A 25,503-nucleotide genomic window follows, 5' to 3' on the forward strand; every position below is an offset into this window, starting at 1 on the left:
AGCAACTGTATGGTGGGATGTCTGTGAAGTGTAATAAAATTGGACCAGACTCCTGGTTTCTGTAGAACTGTGAAGAAAGTTATCTTTATCCATAGTGTCTGTTCACTGTGCTTTGTAGTGTGAATGGCAGCCAGGAAGCCAACAAAATGCTAAACATATCAGGAAAGGCATTAAGATGACAGAAGACATCATACTGCAGCTATGCAAAACCCTGCTGTCTTCATTCTTATGTATAGTTCAGGTCTCTGCATTTAAAGGAAGTACACAGCAGAATTTTAAAAAAAAAAAAAAAAGGAAAAAGGCAACTAACACAATCAGGGATGGAGCCTTACAAGAAGAGACTTTCTCAGAAAGACTGGAACCCTTTAGTTGGAATGGGATGTGATGGAGGTTTTAGAAAAGAAAAATCCATGGAAGCTGTGGATCTTATAAATGCAGGATGCAGTTGATTAAAATGATAGGTTTATAACAGATAAAATCTGGTATTTCACGTACTGGATGGTGAACTACTGATTTGTTGCCATAGGAGTTTGTGGAGGCAACAGATACCAGCGTGTTCAAAAAAGGGGTTATACAGATTCCAAGAGAGCAGATCCATTGACAGATACATTTAATGGTTCATAGTCGAATAGTCAGAGATGTATGATCTAATGTTTTGGCAATGCTCGGTTAATGGTTGGACTCAATGATCTTAAAGGTGTTTTCCAACCTAAATGATCCAATGATTCTGTAACAATTGAAATTCTGGATGCACAGGTTATCCCTAAACAGCGTGTGTGGTTGCCACTGTCACATGGAGAGTTAGTTCTGAGCTTGATGGACCATTGACCTGACTCATTAGGGCAGGGGTCCTCAAACTACAGCCCACGGGCTGGATACGGCCCTCCAGGGTACTCAATCCGGCCCCAGTATTTACAGACACACACACACCCCCCGCCGGGGGTTGGGGGGGGGACCAAGCAGCCGCAGGTGACTGCCTGCCACTTCATCCACGTGCCAGCCCCTGTTTAAAAAGTTTGAGGATCCCTGCATTAGGGGCATTTCTATAGTGTTATCCTAAAGAGCCAAAAACAGTGGTTTGCACCTTACTGAAATTTGTTCTGTAAAAATACAGTAATTACCTCAATCAGATACTGTGCTAGACTGGGCTACAAGCATGTAACAAGCTGGGGTTTTTTGAGGTTTCTTTTAAAAAGGGGGAACTGTACAGTTGAAAAATCTCAGCAAGAGATTAATGAAATAATGTAACAATACAATAATAATACAATAACTGTGAACTCCTCTCTACAAAAAAGTAATATTTGGTCTCATTTGAGATTCCATGTTGATGGCTTAGTTTTGATCAGTGGACAATGTGCAAAGCTAGGTAGGGCCCTCTGCATGATGCTGAACTTGGAATTTGTATGACATACTTGTTTGGAAAAGCAGAGGAATCTTAGAAGCTTAAAAACCTCATTAAAAGGTGGATGGGAGGGGACAATTTACAGAAGTTAATAGTTAGGCTTATTTTGAAGCCTTGAGTGTGGTTTCCATGGCTGGTTGTTCTTCATATAAGGTTTATAAATTGTGTATCTATTTAATCCTAATGAAAAATACTAGGGTGATAACTGCACAGTACAAATTTCAAGAATTTTACTTGACAGGTTGTATAACATCTGAAATAACACTTAGGTAGTAATAAAGTATTCTGTAATTGCATATATGTTTTTTAAATTTAACGACTTCAGTTCCAAACTTGAATTTACATAATACTTTGTCCCCTATGCCAGTTTATGACTTCTGTTGGTGAGAACTTCATACAGCTTCTCCTTCTGTCAATATTTTTGAAGTCTTTTCTATACAAATATTTAATGAATGCAGTGCATAGCTAAGTGGCTAGGCCGTAAATCTAGGCTAGTTTGTGTTCCCTTTTAAGTGCACGCTCTTGTCAAATCTTAGAAAGATATTTAATGCTGCTCTTTGGTGTGTTAGTGCTCCTTATAACTTCTGTAGTTGAGACTTCATGTGATAATTAAAATTCCATGCAAAACTTCAGTTCCTGATTTCTTAAAGTGATATGAAATTGAGTGTTCAGCTGTTAAGGTATGTAACATGACTAATCAGTGCCTGTTAATTACAAACTGTTTAACAGTTCACATTGTGCTTCTCACACCTTTTTCTGGCTGCTTTAGAAGAATTTTAGATTGCAGCTATAGCTCTGGGAAACTTCTCAGATTTAGTGATCTCATTTTTTTACCTTTCCCTACTCAGCTCCTCTGCTCTAGTTCATCATTTGCAGAATTAGCAAAGTGCTTGTTTCTCAGTCATTACAGTTCATAGTGTAATATCTGACACAAACTAAGATCCTAGTTTTAGCACTGAAGTGGCTGAGGTGTCAGCACATGCTCCATTCTGCCAACTCTGCTTTTGGGATCAGTGACTTCTGATGGGAGCAGAGTCTATAGCTGAGGATAGTAACTTAATCTGCTACAACAAGATTTGCTAGAGCTTGTCTATCAACATCTTTAAGCTTGCTGTCCTTTCAGCTCAGTCTCTTAGGGAGCCTTATTTTATACTTTATTTGAAAAAACAAGGAAAAATAATTTATTATCTCTTTGCACCAAATTTCATGTCTGACTTCTGACCTGTACTTCAAGAAATCTATAAACAATCAAGCATATTATTGGTGACCATTGCACCATTGCAGGTATCAAGGATTCATATATCATTATATTAGTATACTCTTACAGGTATATTTGTGAAAATTTTTATTTAGCAGGTAGAATTTGTACTGGCTTTGGTTTCTGGACTTCCAGTGTAGAACCATCCAAAAATGCACTGCGTCAATTCAAAATACACACAACAGAGGGTGTGCAGAACCAAAAGAAAAACAGACGTTACCCAAAGAAAGACTGAAATACTGCGCATGGGAGCTATTTGCTTAAAGTTTAGAGGAGTAAGGAATAGGAGGAATAAGAAAGCATTAGAAATACATTTATGGGTTTAGCTTGTTAGAACTTGAAGTTCTTTAATAAATACCCCTTGTGTTTGTATTCAGAATTCCAGAACTGGTCTTGAAAGAATATAGGTGCATACTTGGGATGATTTGAGTTAGTGGAGTGTTAAGATATTCATAAATCTTATTGGCATCAAATAATAGTTTCTGATTACTTAATTTTTTAGGTGATTTATTTTTTTTTTCTGGAACTCAGTCAACATTCAGATTAAAAATATGCTAAATATCTGGAAATAGTTATATCTTCTCATAATAATGAATATATCTTTTCAAAGTAACAAAAAGGTTATGGATGCTGATTCTGTTGGATGTTCTTCTCTAGATAAATCTGAGTAAATGGTTTTCTAATACAAAATGTCAGCTGGCTTCAGGTTGAAAACAAATCCCAGATTGATAAGTATCTTCAACTGATTGGTGAATTGGAAAAGGGCATGTGAAGCTTTTGGTTCAAGTTCCAGAAGCCCTGGAAGTGGTGGATGAAATCTGACCATCTGTGGGATACCTAAAACTTCCCAAACTGTGGGAGAGCTAAACTGTCCTAGTTTTGCTCTATTATTTCTGCTTTGCAAATATAAGTTTTGTTATTACAGGCATGGTAGCATTGGTAGTGCTGGAACAAAATTCTTTGCCTGCATTGCTGAGATGATTTGCAGTCGCTGGGGACTAGAGAACTAAACTCTGTTCAGATGGTTTCTGAAAACTGAGTGGGATAAAACTGTTTTATTGTACAGTGTTTCTGGTAAACAGGTGTGTCAGAAGGATGGAATGGTTGCTTTGATTATTAAAGTAAATTTCTGCAGCTTTAAAGCAAAAATTGTAGACTTAACTTGGAAAATTGAATGCATTATTGTAAGTATTTGGGTTCCCGGGTGATTAGTCTGTTGTTTCCACTAACAGTTACTAAAGGCTGCTGCATTGATTATTTTCAAATGGTTTTAAGGTATAACCTGACATAAATTCAATTGTAGTAATTGTTTGAAGTGACAAAACAGAAATAATAGACCATGGATAATCTATATCCCAAAATTTTTCTGTTTCCTAAGTAGATGATTGTAAAAAGTAATGATAAAATTTAGAAACTGTCAAGACTCAGAAAAGCAGATATGCCTGCTTTGATTTGTCTCACTAACACAATTGGTTGATTTGGCGCTAAATGTTAAACCCAGTGATCAAAATTGCCAGTTGATTGCTCTGAGTAATTGGCATGTGAACAGTGTTGCAGCTCTTGTTCAGTATTTTTCTGATGTTATTTGAAAAAGTGACTGTTGGTTTACATGTTTAGGATTTAGGTTCCAGCAAAATGGTAAAGTTGTTGTAGTATTCCTAGCTTGTTCAGGAAAAGTATCTGGGCTTTTTGCTTGGGTTTGTTTTTTTTTTTCCGCCACTACTACTAACTGAAGAAATCTCAGTATTAAATGGTCCTTGAGGGCAAGAACCTATGTTCTCACTCTGCAAAATTACAAAGCATAATCTTGAAACCTTGGGTTTTTTCCTAGCATCACACAGAGTGCATGTAATGAGTGTTCAGAGGGGTGGTAGAAAAGAAAGGAAAGGAAAAGGAAAAGTAATATGCAGAGATGCTAATGAAAAACCTCTCTCTGAGGTATTGGTATACAGTCATCAGAGGAGCTGCCTTCAAGTAAGATGCCAGTGCTGTTATTCACAGTGTACCTGCGGGGTTAGAAGTTGGGCTAACCTGTCAGGCTTTTATAAACTGTAGAAATAATTTTAGAAATCCTGTTTCATATTTCTAGAGACCTCTTGATCTCTAGTCTGAAAGGAATTCTGAGCCATGAAGACTTGGTTTTGTACATCTGACAAATGGAAAATATAGAACGGCAGCATCTGCTGTTACTTTTTGAACTTTCTTACTGTGACAAAACTCTTCCCAAAACTGATATGACTGGCCTAGTATGGGACATTTCAATTCCCAGTTAAAATTCTGTATTAATAGTATTTTCAGTCTACCCAACTGCCTGAAAGACTGTTTTAAATGGCTTCATAATTGGACTATATGGTATCTGTAGGAACAACAGTTGTGTGTTCTAATGGGTAAAAGAATTTAAGGTTGATGCCAAGGGACCGTAGCCTACCACCTGGCCAGGAACCTGCAGAGCCATACTGTGGGATGTACTGGAGTGTCAGGCAGGGAGCAATCTGTTTTTAGAGAGGCCAGTTCTCTTTACTCATGATTAAAATGCAGGTGTCTGAGCTAGTAAGTCATCAAGAACTTGGAGAGCCTAGTTAGCCGAGCACAAACAGAAATTAAATTCAACATGGTTTATCAATTTCAGGCCACTGTCAGTTGTGCCAGATGCAGGGACTTTACAGTGTCACTTGATCTTAGTCCTCTTAAACTCGTATCTGCAGGCTTTGTCATTGCGCAGTTTCCCAGTCTCTTGCTGCTCACTGGGAATGTTGACTAAGTATTTTTATTGCAGGTTTAAAATGTAGTTTGTTTCAACTGTTATAGTGAGTGGTGAAAATTGTTTTTAATTGACCTGTGGTCATGCCAGACCTCCTGATTATACTTACTCAGTCCTGTGGTGAAAAAAAATTACTGGTTGGAAAAAAAACCCCTGAGACAGTCTGAGGTCCTGACATCCCTCCCCTTGAGCTGGGGAGTTGAGGAAGCCTGAAGCATTGCCCTAAGAAAATTATTTAGCTGCTATAGATGTGTAATGGCTTGATTAAAATTATATGCTTGTATTTGGGTGTCTTTTTTTAGTTTACGCAGCTGTTTGGATCTTTTTGTGCACTGCCCTTAATACAATCTTGAAGTAATGACTTTTGTAAGCAAACCAGGTTTTTGCTCTAACTTTTGTTGAATAACCTGTTGTTTAATTAAAAATGCATGATCTAACTTCTGTAGGCTGTTGCTTAACTGTACATCTTTTTATTTCCTTTGTTTCACGTGTAAGCCTTGTTATGTCTCTCTAATTGACATTACTGATCTTTAGGCCTTTCTGGCTCTTTTAAGAAAAGGAGTAAAACCTATTCTGGGTGAAGGTGTGCATTGTTTTATTTGCTTAAGAAAAAGCTGAAGCTCCCTAATGTCTATAAATTATGTTGATTGATTTATCTTCACAGAGAGTAGTCCCATTTTCAGAAGAAAGCATCAAGTGTTTTCCTCATAGTGTGACCTAATATATTTGAAAAAATGCCATTGACGACAAATAATTTAAAATAGTCTGCAACAATTCAGGTAGACATGAAGACAATACTGCTTAAATAGTAGTCTTATTTGCATTGGGAGGCATTATTGGATTGCATTGTAATGGATTCTATAATTCTTATTTTTGCCAGAGCCCAGAAGCTCCCACTTGTAAGTGGGACCCAAAAATCCTAATCCTAAATCCATGTTTGCAAAGTTGTTCTGAAATTGAGAAAGCAGGTAGCATTCACTGCCATCTTGATTTTTATCTGACATGCAAGGTAAGCACGTATCTTAATTTCTTTCTTTTACCTTGAGGTACTTCTGTATTCTTGAATCATTTGTTGCTGATCACACAGCACCTTTCTGGAGTGGTTTTGGATTTTATTTGTTCTTAGACTTAAACACTAGCACATGGAATTTTGTTGTGCGCATTTTGTCTGATTTTTTTTGGTTTTTAGGTATAAACTGGCTCTTCTATACCGACTAAGAGTTGGTAACGATTCAGCTTTTACAAATCTGTAACTCATCAAAAAATGGCAGTTGGTTTGGTGATGAGGAGAGACCATTGTTTTATGGGCAGATGGTCTTATTAGAGCAGTTTGCTACTGAGAATGGGAGGCATCTTTCTCCTGGGTTTTTCTGCCATATTATCCCACTATGCTGGCTCTTGGAGAGCTCTAGTGATGGCAAAGCCAGTGTAAAGGAAGTGAGGAAAGGGGTTTGGAATAAGATGAAGGATGTCTCCATCTTACAGAATTATATTCTAAGCTCAAGTGGGAAAACTGGTAGGAAGAAGTAGAGATTGTTCTGAAACATGGATATATGTATGTTGAGGCATTGGGTGGTATGTATTGTTGCATCCTGAAATTTCGGCTGTGTTGCTCCAGTGCATTGTGAGAATTTGCTGCTGTGCAATCTTGAAAAAGTATGTTTAGGAAAATTGGTTTCCCATTTCAGCTGGTCAAGTCTCTTTAAATTGCTAGGCAAGAAAAGGACCGAGTATTTTCAAGCTTTGTAGTGCAAAAGCACGGACATGGAGTAACTAGAGTTCTTGCTGCTTGTCAGATGCTACAGATGTGTATGGTTAGGGTCTGGATGAAGTTTCTCAGCTGAAATCCCTTCTGTAAAACCTGACTTTTTCATAGGGTTACTGCACTGAACACACAAGTGTTACACTGTTATTACAGTTCTGGTGCTTTGCAGTGATATTTGAAGGTTTTTCTCTGCAAACTTTGCAGCTTTTTCCTGTTGCTTACAAGGTGGATGCACCAGACTAGATTGTTATAATTTCTGTATAGATAGTCTTTTCAGTTTAATTTTCATCACATTTCTTACACCTGATTCAGAGAAAATAGTTTCTTTTGTCCCACCCCTGTGTCACACAGAGGAAATGGTTTATCTCTTCCAGTGGACAACAGCTTTCACTCTTTACTGTTAAAATTTGGCTGATCCCTTTGATCTTTAAAACTGTATAAAGACAGTGACAGCTTCCCAAGCAGTGTATAGAAATGCTGATATTGGCACTGAGCCCCATATCCAGTTAGTTCTCTTGCTGTCTGTTCTGTTGTCTTAGCCTTGCGCTCTGACACTGGATTCTGCTTTTTATACAAGCAGGGAGTTTAGAGTAATTCAACTTTGCTATTCTTTTGATGATTGCTTGAATGAAAAAATAGTGTAGTTTCTCCAATTATGAGCTTCTTTCCATATCATTTAGTTCTAGACTCTGCTTTTTTACTCCCCTGCATTTTTATTCCTTTCTCAGGCTTTTCTCAGAAAAAAACCAAGATTTGTCCTTGCTGCGTACACAACTTCTGGTGCTGATCTGTGCAGCAGCAATTGATGTCTTGACACTTGGTTTTGCAACAGGGCAAGACTACCAATTTTGAGGCGAAAGCACTGAGAATATTTCAGGCTGTTCTGACTGCATCATTGATGGTGAATGCCAGTATTTGTGGCACATTTTAATAATCTGTTTTGTTTGGGATAACTTCGTAATTGTAACACTTTTTCAGAATGCTTCAGTGTCACAGAATGTTGCCAATGCAGTCTTGTAGGTAAGACCGATGTTGCTATTACTGATTTGTCTCCACCTCTAGAGGAAAACACTTGTCTGTGGCCTCTGCATAAGAGGGCAACAGCCAGGCTAATAATTTTGCTGAAGAATTTACAAAGTAATACTTCCACTCAAAAGTTCATATTTCTACAGTTATGTAAATGTGCATTTAAGAAAGAAGTACCATATGTCCAGAGTGTTATGGTTCTTTTTGTTCAAAGGATTAATGCAGCAAAACCTGTTAAAGGCTAATTTACTGAGGGCTTTATTTTTTAACCCAAAGTAGAACTGCCAAATATGCAGCTTACATTCTTAAATAAGCTTAATTATGGGAAATTTGGCTCTAGGGTTTTGAATTTAATAGCAGTTTGTCTTCAGTTGGATGGCATCAGTGTGTTCTTAAGAAGCTCAAACTTACAATAAGATTGTTTCAAAGGAGTCAATACTATGGTTCTTTTGGAATGAAACTAAGCAATGATCACTGAAGATGCTGCTACCTAAAGTGGCTGTAAAAATGACATTTTTTTTTTACAGTTCATGTCTTTGGGATTGTTTTAGGACATAGAGTTCTTACTTTCTGATTCAGAAGTACCTGATGACAGAGTTCTATATATTGGGGCAATAAAGTATTGTGATGTATTCTTTAAAGATATTTATCAGCTGTGTTGGTGTAGTGCATATAAACACGTTTGCATCACTGGTATGAAGAACTTTTTACAAACTTAATCTTCACTATTTGTTTAAGGGGTTGGGTGCATGATTGATTCTTCTAAGTATTGCTGAATAACTTTTTTGAATGTATTCTTAATGTTAGTGCTCTTTTGTATAATACCTATATGGTGTACTTCACCGAGTGGTGAAATGCAAAGATATACTGCATTCATGAGTTGAAGATGTTCTACCTCTCTTCCTGTTTTCCCATTACGAAATACCTGAATTGCTGAGATCTGACATTGGCAGCAGGAGGAAAACTTTACCTATTGTAGAGAAATTTCATTATCTGGCATCCATTAGATTTTGATTTAATTTTTATGCACAGACACTTCAAGTAAAGAGGTGTTCAAATATCTTACCACTTTTCTGTTGAGAAACTTGTTTCATGTGTTATGACAGTAAAAAATACACATGAAAGGTAAAGTGGGACAACTTAGTGAATCCTGAACTTGTACAGAAAACTAGGAAGACTGGCTGTTCCTGGATTGATTTCTGTTTTCTCTTGCTGTTAGAATTTTCTCTATTGCAGTGGTTAGTAGCAGGAAATACCAGTTTATGGAACTCGTTCTAGTTGTCAGACCCTTTAGTAAGTTCTAATTGTGGGGCAAAATTTGTGTTGGCTTTAGTGTTTTGTGGTTTGTTGGGGTGTTTTGGTTGTTTTTTAAGGAGTAATTGTGTACTTGTTAATGCAAGCAAGTGTAAAGTATAGGCTAACCATTTAGCTGTTATCCATTTCATTGACACAGAATAAAGATCACTGAGAATTAATATAAGAAGCAAAAATTCAGTGTTCAGTTTTCAACTTTCAAATTAGGGGAGGGAAGAAGGCTTTAAAGATGCTACCAAAGGAGAAGATTGTTTTTAAACAACGTTTTTTAACACTGTTTGAAGAGTCATCTTCAGCTTGATTAGTGTAAGAATTGAGAGGAAATACGTGCTCAAGTTTATATGCTTTGTTGGAAGTTCATTGCACTAGAAGATTCACTCCATGATCTTAGGCAAGGAGAGGTTTCTGCTGAATTCCACCTTCCTAGATGCCGAGTCTGTTTCCTAGCACAATTTCAGAGTTCTACAGAAAGATGTATGTAGCTTGTAGTATCTTCATTCAACAGCTCAAGTGATGACAAGGTTTTCTAGACAGGATTGTTGCACCACTACATACAAATAAAGTTTTCTTCTCTTCACGTAGAAAGGAGTCTTACATTCCTGTGAATTTATCACAATTATCTAATGTTTCCTTAATAAAAAGAACATGTGCTTTAACAAGGTTTCAGAAGCTGAATGTACTTTCTTTGGATTAGCAAAAGAGTTGAACTGTGGAGGAGCTCTGCAGCCACGTTGCTTATGTTTTGGACTTGGTTTGCAGAAGTGAGTATGTTCCTGCCAGGGTTTTATGTTAATTTGTGTAACTGATTGTTAACATTAGGCCCAAGAGTCCCCTTACATTTAATAGGAAAGAGAGAGACTGGTTTTGTAAGGTACAGAAGGTCTCTAATGTTACACCTTTATAGTCTTTGTGAAGCTTTCTCATGCATTTTTATTACGAAGTCTAGTAATGTAGCTTATTTACAAAACATTCGATTTTTCACACCCTATAGTGAAATGTTGGTAATAATGTTACATAAAGTATTTTTCTACAGATTTTCCTCATGACCTGTGAAACTTTAAGTTACTAGATGGTATAGGTTTGTTCAGAAGTCTTGTCTTACAGTATGACCAAGGAGTTGGCATGAGTTCTGTGGCATTATGATTGACATACCCATAAGTTTAACAGATCATTGTGATAAATATTGGGAAGGTTTGAAATAAGGGTGACTTGCAGGTTTTGTCTATTTCAAAGTGGTTACTTATATCTGAATTCCATTGTATAGGTAGTATGCTTGAGGTAATAGTACTGTTATTTCCATTAGTGTTCAGCCAGTAGGTGTACCATTTTATGCATTCTGCTGCAAGTGCACAGAAAATTAAGTTTTATTCCTGTCCACTGTGGGGGGAAAAAAAAGCTTTTTAGTTGTGGATTCTAATCTAGTGTGTTTATACTATCTACACAAAGGTAATAGGCTGAGAATACCACTTGATTATCTTGAAGTAATTAATGTGTAGATGTGTTTAGACTTTTCAGTAGGACCATCTTTAATACTCTCAAAACATGAGTGTTCAATTTACCATTTTTTGGGGGGAGGAAATAAATGCAAGGTTTGCAGTCCTTTACATGCATGGTGTCAGGTTATGCCTTTTAATAGAAGCCAATAGGTTCTTTTAACTGTCCTGTTTACATCATCACAAAGAGATGCAGGTGGTTGTAGGTGTGTGGTTGCTTTCTTTTGTGGTGGCTTGGGGTTTTTTGATGGATTTTTTTGGTTTTTTTTAGGATGAAAAGCTATTTCAAAATCACTTCCTGTTGATGAGATTTTGGCGGGGTAAGGGGAAGTGGATGAATTCACAGAATATGATTCCAAGAGATGAAGTTCCATTGGAGTTGGCGCTCTGCTGCCTTGAGGGAGTTTCTATTTGTCTCTGTCCTCACCTCTTCACCTTCTTGGTCTCAATCACTTGCTCCTTCCCCTTGTGCCAGTCAGTCCTGTCACCTTTCAGATAATTGTGAGCTGTTCTAGCACGCCACTTTGACCAAAACCAAACAAAAATATTTTGCAACATTCTGCGGTCTTGTTGCATTAAGGTGACTTAATGACAGAGAGATTTGACAAGCTTTAAAGCTGTCAGAGAAGGCACTGGCTGTACAGCCCAGAAACAGAGAGGGTAAGGGAACAGTCAAGAGAAAGAGTTGTGAATGCAGTCTTTGGCAGCAGCAAACCAGCCCAGCTTAGCAGTCCAAGGAATCATACTGACAGTCTCTTTTCTTGTTCTTGTCATAAATTCATGAACTATGGGATCTCTGTTTGGAAGGATCCAAAAGTAGGGCACACTTGAAAGCCTAGTCAGCTTTGTTCTGTGCTAGCAGTTGGGGAGTTCGCTGTGCACAAACATAGTAATTTCTTCAGGGAAATCACATAATTCATTAACGTTCTGTAAATATTAAAACAAGACTGACGCAGTGTAAAGAAACTATAACACTTCAAATTCTGAACAGTTGTTTCAGTCAGCAAAGTTTTGAGTTCTGACTTTGCTACTTCTAATTCTCAGGAGTGAGAAAGATTCCAGAAGATCTCATGGGCACAAATTCACTTGAGCATATTCCTCTGCAAACTCTTGAGTGTCATCAGTTACTTCTTTGGGGGGATATTTGTCATAGCTATCCTTTGCAACAGTCACCACAATCTCAGGTGAGTTTAGGAATGAAAAACTTAAAATGTCAGAAACCCAAGTATCTAAAACATTTTGTGGGTGGTCCCCCCCTCTCCCCACCCCCTATAAATATAACTAGAGAAGAGCTCAGATGAAATGTTCTTTTCTGAATTTGTAGTGCGTAAGTGACTCCTGAGTTCTGTGAAGTCCCAAGATCATAGATTGTACAGTTTTGTGGTTTATGTTCTATTTTTTAGAATTTCAATCTTCAGAAGTCTCAACTCATTTTTTGGTCAGAAAGAAAGTCAGAAGATCCTTGTCCCCTTCCCTCCCCACACAGCTATGAGAAACATAGCAACAGAGCAAATGAGGTTAGATCATTAAGGACAAGAATTTTTTTTTAAAAAAATCACTTTACTGTCACCCATTCAGATAACACTGCAAAAAAGAGTTGAAAAGAGAACAGAGGAGGAAGGCCACGTAGTATCTTTGTTACATGATGTTTTGAGACTATAGCTTGATCATATAAAGTTGACAGTCTTGGTCCCTATATCTAGGCTCTTTGAAGACTGTTGAGTTAGATATCTAACATTTCAGCATATTTGGATGAAAGCCTGCTCAGAATATCCATCTTCCCCTTTTCCTTAGATGACGTTTCTAACTGTGTTTATCGGATTCAGGAGGTATTAGCATATTAAAATGTGAGGAAGAAATTTCTTTTTTTCCCAGAATGTTGTAAATATGACTTAAGAAGAGCTTGCTGTGGAGGACTAAACTAATGCCATTTTGTATGAATTTAAATGTCAGATGAGATGAAAACTACAGAACATTTTGTCTTCAATTTAATTTGGAGTTAATATTGCTTTGGTTCAATCACCTCTCTGAAGTGTAATTTACATATTAGTACTCAAAGTTTACTGTTAATACTGTGTTTTACATAGTGAAGCAGTGGCAAGTAGTGACATTAAAAAGAACATGCTAAAAAATACAGGGATTAAAATGAGACCAGTGTGCAAGAGCCCAAGCCAAAAAGGATATAATTTGAGGGGAGTGGGGGAATCTTACTAGAGATCTAAAATAGCAGCAGTATTTTTAATTTCACAGAGAATACTACCACTGTTTAAAACAAGGACAGGCATGTTTACTTCTAGGACAATGAAATCTGGAGTCTTAACTGTCTGTGAATAGGTGATAAGAAATTATTGTCTTGTTATCATGTTTCTGGCTGTCCTGTGAGATCTGTTAACAATCCCTGGAATTCTAGGAATTTCTTTCCTCTTCATTTGTTACGCTTGAAAGTTTCTAAATGCTTGGAATAACTGCTAAGTTAAGGTAATTTTTTCTTTCACTGTTCTATCATCTTTCCGTTGCAAACCGTGGACATCAGTGTTACCCACTTGTACCTATGTATAAAATAAATGTTTCTTTTAGCAGGGATTGTTGGTACTGAAGATTTAATTAGAGCTTCGTATTCAAATGTATGCATAGTTGCAGCCTATTAATCTAAGCCATAGTGGGATTGGTAGGGTAGTAAATCTATGTGCTAATTTGGGGTAATGTGGGTGTCAGACCATTTAATGAGCTGTAGTGTTTGTTTCTGTGAGCTACTTTTTGAAAATGAGTGTTTCTTTTTTTTTTCAGGTTTTCATTAATTGCTGTAGAGACTGCCCTCTGCTGTGCTCGGCACCTACACTAGAATTCGGGTCTTGTCAGCACTGGGAGTTGCTCATAAGTGTTCAAAAGGTGCTAAACATGTCAGAGCTTTACTGATGATTCAGGTGGCAAAATAAAAACAAAAGTTAAATACTGTGTTATTGAATTTAAAAATATGCTTATAGGACTGTAGCAAAAGTCTTAAGTTTTTCTATCTAGATGTGATTTTTAGCAATAAGCTGCTTGAAGCCTGCTCTGATTTGTTTCTGTTGTCATTCCCTCTCCCCAATCCCATCTGCAGTCACCCCAGCTGAAACTTTATTCCCCTCATGCCTATTTTTCATTTAGTCTAAAAAGTAGAAACTAAACAATGCTGTTGTGTTAGTAGTAGTGTATATTTAAAACAAAGGGAATTGTTTTAAATTATCCTTAGTGTTTTCAACAATAGTTTTTAATCTTGGTCAATCATTTTAATTATTTGTGTAACCAAGGAAGAAGCATTTATACTGCTGTGCCTAGTCAGATTTGCTAAGACTAAAGAAAGCTGCTTGTGCAGTGGTTCTGCTTGACCTGTGCTATCACTTTTAACTGATTAAAGGAGCTCACGGAGATACTAATCAAGGAAGATTGCTGCTAATAGAGCATGCAACATGTGTTTTTCACAGAGATTGGTAAGAAATTAAGTAAGATTAAAGTGTACCTCCCTCTTCATATGACTGCAGTGTTACTACTTTTATAAAAAGCAGGTCACGCTTATTTTAAGATTGTTATTTACATCATGCTTATTCTAAGGGGCATTAATTTCTTTGGACCTAAAAGAGCTAAAATACGTTATCAGAAGTAATCTACTGTGTGTATCCTACATACCTCTAACTGATGTTGCTCACCTGAGTCGTTGAGGCTGTGTTTTCTAACGATTGCTGTAAATAGAACAGCTGAAATGCTGTACTTCAGAGGTTTTCTTGGCCTCCGTACTGCTGTGTATTGAGAGATTTTAGCTGTGTGCTGACTGAGCTTGATAGAATGCACAAAAAAGGTATTTTCGCTTCTGCATTTAAGTAATCGTCTCACTTTCTAATGGGGCTGGAAAATGGGCTGCCATGGTCTCAAAATGCAGGGAGAAGCAGCAGAGCAAGGTGGAGTGGTGTGGCACAGCATGGCTGGTGTGCTGCGTGTCCCCCAGCTCTGGACCCACAGCGGTGGCCGTGGCAGCCAGCTGTACCCTGGGTCCAGCAGGGAATGCAGAGTCCTGCAAATGGGGGGGCTGCAGCTGCTGCGCTGGGGGAGCCCTGGCACCAGGGGGGATAAACATCACCTCCCTGGGCCCAGTGAGCAACATGGTGCTATTTTGGACATTTGGCAGTGAAGAACAGAACTTTGGTGATAACAATTACAAATCTTGCGTTTCTGCTTTTAATTTTGAGGCAGCAAGAATTGTTTATCCGAACTCCATTGTCTGTCGCACTGGGCAATCAAATTAAACATGACCTCTTTTAGAAATATATCTAGTAGCCCAATGTGAATAAAAGTTACAACAGTGACTGAAACAAGTGTAGTGTGTTTTATTACATTGAATATTTATATAAAACAATCTTTAGATTATGCCTTTGAAAGCAATTTATGCCTCTGTAGTGGTACAGGTTAAAATCCACTCTCCTTTGTCATGTGAAAATACACAATGAAATTATAATATATACTGTGTGTTGTAATTTCATATAGTTCATGCACAGAAATTGCAAAAGGTGTCTTCCATATATTTTACCATGAAGGTACAGTTGCTGAAGAGAGGTTCGAGTGATGTGGCTGTTGTTGGCCTGATAACACTCTCCTTTTGGTCCATGTTTTTCATGGAGAACACTGTTCATGCCTGTTCTGTAGGTAGTAAGTGGCTCTGTATCTTTTGAAGTTAGTAGACTGGCGAGTTCCTGTGCTGTGACTTTTTTTGATTGTTGCCGCAGCATCAACAGATAAACAAGCCTAATAAAATTAAATGTGTTTAAATAGACCACAGTTCTTAAATGTGATACCAATGCAATTAAAAAATGCGCTTACAATTTCCCACATTTGCATGTTGAGCAATTTGTTTATACAAATTTATATTTTTTATATAAATTTATAAATATACAATTTATAAAACTGGAATCTAGCCTTAGCGTCTGAATTTTTCAGTTTAATCATTTTCTCTGTGCTCCAATGATGCAAGTTAGCATTGTTACTGCTCTTGTACAAATGTAACTTCGAAAGCACTTAGAATGAAAATTACTTTCCTTTTGAGCAGTTAGTCCTTTTTGCTGTTGATCCACATATCTTGCACATCTAAGTGAGCATGGAATGTTAAAACCTCTTGGCATGTCTGGAAGCCTTTTCAAATGCAAGTTGAACTGAGTTACTGTGCTTGACAGGTTTTACAATGAACTCTGGTCTGAAATTATTAGAAATGAGTCAGCTGGATATTAAAGGAAGAGTTTTCTTCCAATACCAAGACTACGCTAGAGCGTCTAATTAGAGGAGATCATGTAAAATATTGTAGACTAAAAAAACCAAACCACATGTTTTGCAGATTGACTAGACACCAAGCAAAAATGAATTGCAAATCAAATACAAAAATCAGTGCAGTTCATTACATTACAATACAGTAAAGGAAAACAGCATGCAGTATGATTGAAGAAAACAGTACTAGTTACTATGCACAATATGAAGCGAAGCATCAAATAATTACTGTGATTAGTTATTTTTTTATATATATATGTATATAAAAAATAGTGTTAGAGACTAAGAAAAGGATACATCACCAGGTACCCCCTTAACATCATCCAGGCCCACACTTCAGCTGGGAAGCCCGGTTGCAGCCGGCACCATGAGTCTCGGTAACTAGGGAAATTCCTACGTGGTGTCTCTGCCCGTAGGTGAGGCTTCTGGCCCAGTCCTGGAGCTTGCCCGCCTTTATGCTCAGTGAAAATAATAAATAGCTTACATACCCTAGTGTATGTGAACTTATAAGTTTAGGCTAAGTGCAGGCATGCACTGTCTCATGATTAATGAGTTCACACACGGCAGGGACGTTGGCCAGATGCCCGAGCATGGTGGGGTTAGTGTCGTGCCACAGCTGCGCACAGGGTCATTGTCTGGATGGTCCTTCTCCTATCTTGCTTGTTCTGGGGGCTCAGGACAGACACCACCTGCTCTTTAAAGTTGTCCTTGGGCTCCCTGAGTTCACTGTCCAAGTTAAAGCTAATGTAAAGAGAATTTTTTTTTTTCATTACAGAACTTTTAATTTTAAAAAAATAGTATCAAATTTTCACAGGTTTTTTAACTTGTTTCTGAAAAACTGGAGCAGCCTGATATTTCTGGCGCTATTAAGCTCTGTAGGAGATATCTGTGAAGTATTTTCTACCATAAACTCCAGTCTTTAACGCTTATCAAGTAGTGGTTAATTTTATGCTGTGCAGCATGGTTTGTTTTGCATTTTGCTTTATGTAACTGGCTCCCAAGTCTCTTAATCTTGCCATTTCGCTGAAATACTGTTGAAGAAACATTATGCTTGGGAGGTGATGCAGGGAAAGCTGGAAATTCTTTTTCTACTACACTGAGATTCCTTCTGTGGAATTACTGAAGTGTTTTACTTTGTTGTTTTGTGATTTTTATGACTTAGATTTCTAAGCAAGCAAAATCTGAAGTACTGAGTGAAAACACCAGAAGAGCCACCGTTACGTGAGCATACATGGTAAAAATCTCTAGCATAATTTTATGCTCATACTTTTTTACTAAGTCAGATATCAGGAAGCATCTTGTATGCAATTTTAATTTAACTTTTCATTCACTTCAGCAATCTAGAATTCTTCCAGTTGTTTTTAATGAATTTTTTAATGTACTGTATCTGTCATAGTATATGGCTTTCAGCTGGTGATAAATCCTTTGCACTGTGCCTGATGTTAAATATGTATTTCTTGTGTTTATGATATAATTACAGATGTAAAGTTGCGCTTTTGTACTCTCAACTGTGCCCAAACTAATGAAATTCAGTTAGAGGTGAGTGCTGAACTCCCTTGCAGTCATTTAGAATTTGCAGCTTTAATGAATTTTAAAAAGGGAACTATCAAGTCTAATCATCCTTCTAGCACTGAAAGAATTTCAACCACCACCAAAATGTAATGCAAAACCTCGGTCTCCAGAAAATGTCATTTTTGCTCTTTGGAAGTTGCTGAAGCAAAACAAATTTAATTTTACTGTACAGAATTCAGTTGTGCATAGCAATCATAATTGTTTTAACACCAGCTACAGTCCCCAGGAAGCAAGTGAAAACTTAAACCACCTTACAGCTTCTGTTTCTGTCCCTGTCAGTATGCATTTTATACTAGCATCTGTCTTACACACCAAGATACTGCATTTATATATGTTCATTCTTCGACAGAGCTTCTTGGGGTCTGTGCTTTGTTTAGTGTATTCAGGGTGATTAAAGAGATGATGAAAGCCTGACATTGTTTGGGATGTATGCAGAATGATATGTGGCTTGTAAGAGTATTCTTGAGAATAGCAAGTATAATTAGCAGGATAGTAGGTATATTTTTTTCTTTAATTTTAATGTTTTGAACTTGCACACAGATGCTTTGTTTGCTGTTCGTAATTACTTCACAGTGAAATTCTTGTGTGATGTCTGATGGTGACCGGAGTGACTGAAATGCTCTTTCTCAATAGCTACACTTACATTAGCAGTTTAGACAAACCCTTGTCTGTAGGGTAAAAATTTGAATAGTTAAAGTAATCTGTGAAGGAGAGACTTGCACATGTGCTCTCCAGGACCATATCGGTAAGACTTGTGATATGAAGTTGAACAGAAAACAGTTGTAAATCTGCTGTATTTGCAAAGATCTGTCTGTCATGTAGAAGTGCTGTGGTTCCCCTGTTAGATACCAGCAGTTCAAAGGAAGACACTTAAAGCCACAATTTAACTCTATTAAACTTTCAGTAACCAAACTCTTTGTAACACCGAAAGACTTGTACATATCTGAAGAGTATAAAAACAGCTAATACCAAGTTCTAAAACAGAAAATGAGTCTGCTAATTCCAAACATTATTCTGTATATTTGATATATGAGGCAGTAAAAAGTCAGTATTATTGAGTGTGTCTGTAGATTTTTCTCCTTAATATAAGAATAAATGTAACAAAATAAGGTTGTCTTGGGCTGAAAAGCTGGTTTATCAGATGATCCACTACTTACAAAGAACAGACGTCATGTAACAACCTTCCCTTGTTGTTGTTATCTTGAGATTTTTAAAATTGCAAAAGAAATCTTGAGAAAGAAAAGCCAAGGATACTGTTCATCATCAGACTTTTGATGCCATGCTTATTGGTCAGAATAAAAATTTCTGTTTCTGGTGCTTGCCGTCAAGCTGAATGTTACTTTTACCCTCAGCTATACCACACTGTAACTTGAGGACTGAGTTAATATTTTATCAGTGTCATATTTTACATTTTAAATTCCTTAGGGACCATCACAGAGAGGGACTTCAGACCTGATCTATTTTTTTCCTTATGTGCTTATTTCATTTGTTGCAATTGGGCAGTAGCATTTTTCCAAAACTGTTGGAGATGAGGATTTGTGGTGTCTGAAGCAGACCTGAGACAGCTGAAAAAACCAGTGGGCTTTAGGTTTGGAAGGCATCACCTGTTATCAGAAGTTCTTTGATTAAAGAAAGTTGTTCCAGCATTCCAGACTTGCAGCATGCCTGTGCTTTGATGGGTCTCCAGATAGTTATATGTGGAGGGTCAGGTTCTTGTGGAGTTGTTTTGATATTGCAGTAACATCAATTTTAGGCTGCTGGATAAGTGATATTACTTATCATCTTTTATATTATCTGAGTGATTACTTTGCCTGTACTGCTTATTGCTTGCTTCAGAGACTTCTGACTTTCTGGGATATCAAAGATACTTTCTATTTAAAATTCTCCGAAAAGACTTAAATTTTGATGCCAATTTTCTGAGTATTGCTGTTGAAGCGTGGCTGCAGGAGAACTCTTAATTGTCTGTAACTTTTGTTTCTTTCGTAACTGACTTGACTCAGACCTCAAATACTGAAAGTGAGCAGCTATCAACACAGGCCACTTAAATGTCTTCGTTACTCTGTTCCAAGAATTTATGTGCTCTTTGCATCCTGCATGGAGCTTATGCTGAAAATGTAAGCGATGTTACCAACTGTTGCCTAGTACTAATATTTACCTCAGATAATATTTTTGTTTCTCTGGTCTTCAGTGCCGATTACTATGTTAAAAGAGATTTTAAAACTTCTTTAAAACTTCTATAGATATATGAGTTTTTATTGTGCCCTTTTTCTGACTTAACCTCAAAAGATAGGTAGTTAGTACTCTTTGTCTTAGGTAGTTAGTACTTTTAAACTTGATGGAGGAAATGTAGCTCATCCCACCTTAAATATTTTTGATCAGTAATTAAATATTGGCCACCAGCTTAATTTCCTCATGTGTAGATTCTTTAGCGAGTGTAACATTACTTCAGCTTACACATGACCGAGTGTTATGATGGTATCTTAAAAGTTGCATTTTACTTCCTGCATATCCTCAGACAGCGGGTTTGACTTCTTTAGTGCTCAGTAAGTGGATATTATTCATTCCCTCATTGTTTTGACACCTGTTAGTGGTACCATGTGGACTGAGGAATGTGAGTTTTCTTTCAGCTTGTCAGAGCTGAAAAAAGACAAATGTAACTTTCTAAAGGCTCAGTCTTCAGGCAGGCTATGGCCAGTACAATGTGGATGAAAGAGAATTTGAATTATCTTCCACCCAGTTAAATTACTGTGCTTTGCAATTTTACTGTACCTCATGAGACATCCCTTTTGGGGATTGGTATTTCTGTACAGTGAAGCCCTTACAGAAAGGGAAATGTGGCTTTCTGAGGGTCATTTTGCTACATTATCTGTGTTATCTCTGAATTTCAGAGACTGTTTTTTGATATAGTGATTTATATAGCCATGTCTGAATGCTAACTTTATGTGACTTTAGTCTTCGCAAAGCTGTTCTTTTTAAGTTGGGTGCTAATTGAAAGTTTTACAGGCACCAGATAATTTTGGTACTCGCTAGCCCCACTACTGGGGCCTCTTTTGTTGCCTGAATTTTTTCTGAGTCTGAATTTCTTCAATGTTGAGCACTGAAATAATTTAATATCAGTGTAGTGCAATTAAGTATCTTTTAAAGGCAAAAAAGAATTTTTACTACCATAGGCATGCTTTAGTATTTGCTTCTTGGAATATCTTACTAATAACCAGTAGTAGTGGCTAAAGAGGAAACAAGTAAAGGAAATTGTTTAGATGTTGCTGTATGTAGCTGTGTACTGCTCCTGAGGAAAATGAAAAGCTGTATGTACTTAGAATTGCAAGCTGGCAGAAACTTGTGTAGGAGTTTCTGTTGCTCTTCCTCCAAGACATTGCTATTGATATTTAATTTTCAACTTAATTACAACATAAGCAACTTTCCCTTCCTCCTCCAAAACATAAACATTTGATTTAAGAAAGCTGGCTGTTGTGGTTTTTGGTTTTATTTTTTGTCTTGGTGCTTCCAGCATATAATAAAACTGAGATACTTTGTAGTTATTTCCTTTCAGTAAATAAAAAAATATAATAATTAAAAGGAACTTGAAAAATTAAGTGTATGGGTAATACTGTACACAGCTACTTAGTAATTTGATGGCCTTTTAATTGGACATGTTGAAGATAACATATCATTGGCTTTGTGATACAGAAAGGCAATGTGGTATAAAACACATGGTTACATGTATTTAAGAGACAGGTGGTTATATTTATCAGGACACTTAAGTTCTTTAGCCTCAATCATCAGGAATGAGAAACCAGATTAAAGTGCAAGGAGTACAGTGAAATGTCACTACTTGACTGTGGAAATCTGTTATTGTCCTCTGTTAAATCTACACTTTTGTATGCCTACACAAGGATTTTTACTTTGTATTTAATCCTTTCTGCTTTAATGCATGCCTATAGGAAGTATTAAGAGTAGCTGCTAACCAGAGCTGTCCAAGCATTACCCTAGGACTTTATCCCTGCTTGGAATCAGGCGGGTGCAGCTCTGGACTGCTTTAGGTAGTATCTTTTGGAAGAACTCTATGCCATACCTGTCTTCTCTGAACCTGGGAAGCAATATTTATGTAAAAATGCCTCACTTTAGGAAGAATAAGTACAAATACCTTTACTTAAGTTTAACTTAATAAACTTCTTGTGAACACGTTTATAACAGGTTACTCATATTTAGTGTTTGTAGGATTGTAAGCATGGTTTGTGTTTGAATTTTTAAGAATGAAGGGATAAATTAAAACCAAATGGGAACTTTCAGAAAACTGCTAGTTTGTGGTTGTATTGAGTGCAGAATCTCCACTGCTTTGACTGGGAAATTTAAGAGACTTTAGCATTAGTTTGAACAGTACTCCTTTTCTAAGGTTGCCACGTGAAGTTTACTAAAATATGTGAAACAGATTTGCGAGAGTGCTGTAGTTCTTAGTGGGGGGAAAAGCACTATGTAAATGTGGAGGAAAAGTTCCATTGCTCTGATGTCTGGGTACCTGGAGAACTCTTAAGTGTTTTCTTATTAATGCAGTTATTTACTAACTCCTTTTTAATATCTCTTATTAGATTTTGTTCCTGGATTTTTCAACAACTGTCCTGTGATGGAAGGGAAATAATTTTTGACGTTAAAATGGATTTTACACAACATAACAAAAACTGGCCTAATACCAGCATTTTTGTTTGAAGATAATAACCCTTGTTACAGATAATCATGACAACGTCTCATATGAATGGACATATCACAGAAGATTCTGACAGTGAAGCAAAAAATGTGGATCTTGCACCTCCTGAGGAACCTCAGAAGCACAGAGAAATGGCTGTTGATTGCCCTGGGGATTTGGGCTCCAGGATGATGCCCATGCGGCGGAGTGCTCAACTTGAACGAATCCGTCAGCAGCAGGAGGACATAAGGCGCAGACGAGAAGAGGAGGGAAAGAAACAAGAACTGGACCTTACTGCTTCCATGAGGCTAAAGAAACTAGCACAAATTCCTCCTAAAACTGGAATAGATAATCCAATATTTGACACAGAAGAAGGAATTGTTTTGGAGAGTCCTCATTTTACTGTGAAGACACTAGGTGGGTAAAATATAGTGAATGGGCTAATGGAGAAAATACTTCAGTTGATATTAATGTTCTTTTAGGCCACTGAAAGCCTGGTTCTTCTGATACAGGTTTAAAGTATTCTGGTCCTTTGGATTTTTGGTAGTTTGGGGTTTTTTATTTTAGTCCAAGCATCGGGCTATGTGCGTCAGCCAGCAGCTTTTCACAACCAATCCGTTTGGGAAATAGTTTCATGCCCTATAGATAAGGAATTAAGTGGATGTCTCCAGCCTATCTAGGCTGGGGAGCGCCATGCAAGTCATACCTGATTTTGTTATGTTTGATGAAGCAAAGACAGAAAAAGCCATGAAGTAAACACTGTCATTTAAAATCAAAATGCAAGAGTTTTTAATATTTTAAAGAGAAACCTGCTGGTGGTTTCTTCTTATTCTGGCTGTCTTGCATTATCAGTTGTCACCTAATACAATACATATTTTCTCTTGGAGTGTTGGCATTGATAGTGCTGGCTGGGAGTTGAGAACAGTGAAAAGTGGCTATCTAATTGCTAATTTATTTTTTTTTTGGCCTTGTCTTCAGGTTTTTTTGTGCCCAAGCAATGTTTCTGCTAAAGACATGTCTCTATTCCATAACCTCTGGTAATCCTTATTGTACAAATCCATCTTTAGGAAAATTTAGGTTGAAAGGTTTATCAGGAAGTCAAACTGTCCAACCTCCTGCTGAAAGCAGGCTCAGTTATGAGTAAGGCAGGTGCACCATGTTTTAGTTCAGGGCTTGTCAGCCCTGCCCAAGAGATCTCTTTTTAAGAAGCAGGTTCTGTACTTTATGAAGTGTTAGATATTTGATTGTGAAATTCTCTTCTTGGAGGCAACACAAAGCAGAAGTTGCGAAGATTGATGTCCACCAGTAGAAGTAACTTCCGTTGGGAGCTGGTTAGCCACAGTGGCTACAAGGTCTGAATGCTGATGACAGGAGGGATTGGAAATTGGATTTGGATTGGAAATTGGAGGACTTGGACTGGAAAGCTGAGGCTAGGTTTCATGCCAGAGATACTGAGAACTTGGAGGGGAGGGCTAGGTGGAAACCACCGGCCAAAGAAGCTAGGCATGGAAGCTGGTAGGAATGAGAAATGAGTATGGCTCTGGCAAGACTGGGAACCAGTAAGGAGCTGGGGTAGACTGAATTTGTTTGAACAGGAGAGACAATGGTGGAGAAATTACTGTGATGACAAAAGACTATTCTGAAAATCTGTCAGTGGGGCGTAAAACAGATACGGGCTGTGGGGGAGGTGGAGAGGTTGTCAGAGAAAGACATTTGTGAAAAGCTGGAAGAAGGAAACTAGGTTTGGCTCAGCAAGAAGGGAAGTGGTGAAACTGGTGTGAATGGAAGCTAGGTTTCTGTGAATACTTCATGTAAGAAGAAAAACACCAAACACTGGAGACAAGAATATAGAGGCGTATACGTGGAAAGAGGTAAATTAGGAAATGGCAATATATGGTACAAAATGCATCTTGGAAGGAGAATGACCAGATGATTTTGTCCACAAGGACAGACTCCACTTCTGTAATCAAAGTTTGAGTCTTGTCATTGTTCTGCTGTCAGCGTGTTTCTGTAAGAGCACAGTACTAAATTGCACGATATAACTAAAGCTATTCCCTTCAGTGTTTGGATACCATGAAAATCAGAAAACTAATGATGTCTGTCTCTACACTAAATTGCAGTAAATAAAGCTTAAAAGGATGTGCACAGAGCAGAAGTATTGACTAGCTTGCTGAGTGAATATGGTCTGTTCTTTGAGCTAGAAAGGCAAGGGGCTTTAGGAGATGTAGTTAAGCTAAATCATGACATATCCATATATGCACCAGGGAGCTGAATTACAGCTTCATAGGCATCTATTTCAATCAGAGAAGTCATGACATAATGTTGACAAGCTTACAAATATGCTACTGTTATTTCCTTGCCAGGCAGAATTATAGTAGCAATTCGGATCAGGTAGACTTAAGATTTAAGAAGAGAGGATTTATAATAGCACTCCTGTTAAAGAGTGATGCTTTCAATTATACTCAGCTATGAAGTTTGAGTTGTTGCAAACTCAAAAAAAGTTCTAAATGAAATGCTGTGATCTCTTAACCTATATAGTCCATAAAGAATCTCTGTTCAGTCATTAGCCCTGTCAAAAACTGAGTCACAATTTTAATTTTAATGAAGTGCTTCTTGCAGTAACTTGGCCTCTTCCAAAATTTTCCTCCACTATTAAGCATGTCCTTTTTGCATACATAAAAACATACATTTTGCATACATAAAAAATGTTAATCATTCTAACATCTGACACTAATGCTGAATTTCAGAAGAATTTTTTTAATTTATTTATTCTGAAAGCTGTCTGTTGCTGTTTAATATCAGAGTTAGGGATGTTGCCTTATGAATTTATATATACACACTTGCATACTTAGAAAATAATATGGTTTCACAGGGAGGATTTGAGTAAATTATCGTTAGTACTTCTGCTTTTTTTTACTGAATACTGGAACTGGACATGCCAG

The 25,503-nt window shown here is 37.3% G+C and overlaps 1 protein-coding gene across 1 annotated transcript in view; it reads left to right on the plus strand.

Moving 5' to 3' along the window:
• PALS1 (protein associated with LIN7 1, MAGUK p55 family member) overlaps positions 1 to 25,503 on the plus strand; it is a 57,856-nt gene that overhangs the window by 7,695 nt on the left and 24,658 nt on the right. Inside the window, exon 2 of the mRNA XM_056347549.1 lies at positions 22,467 to 22,978. Coding sequence (XP_056203524.1) covers positions 22,612 to 22,978 — 367 coding nt within the window. The 5' untranslated portion in view covers positions 22,467 to 22,611. The remainder of the gene's footprint in view (positions 1 to 22,466; positions 22,979 to 25,503) is intronic.

This window comes from Falco biarmicus, chromosome 7 (genome assembly GCF_023638135.1).
Source record: "Falco biarmicus isolate bFalBia1 chromosome 7, bFalBia1.pri, whole genome shotgun sequence".
Lineage (NCBI taxonomy): Eukaryota > Metazoa > Chordata > Aves > Falconiformes > Falconidae > Falco > Falco biarmicus.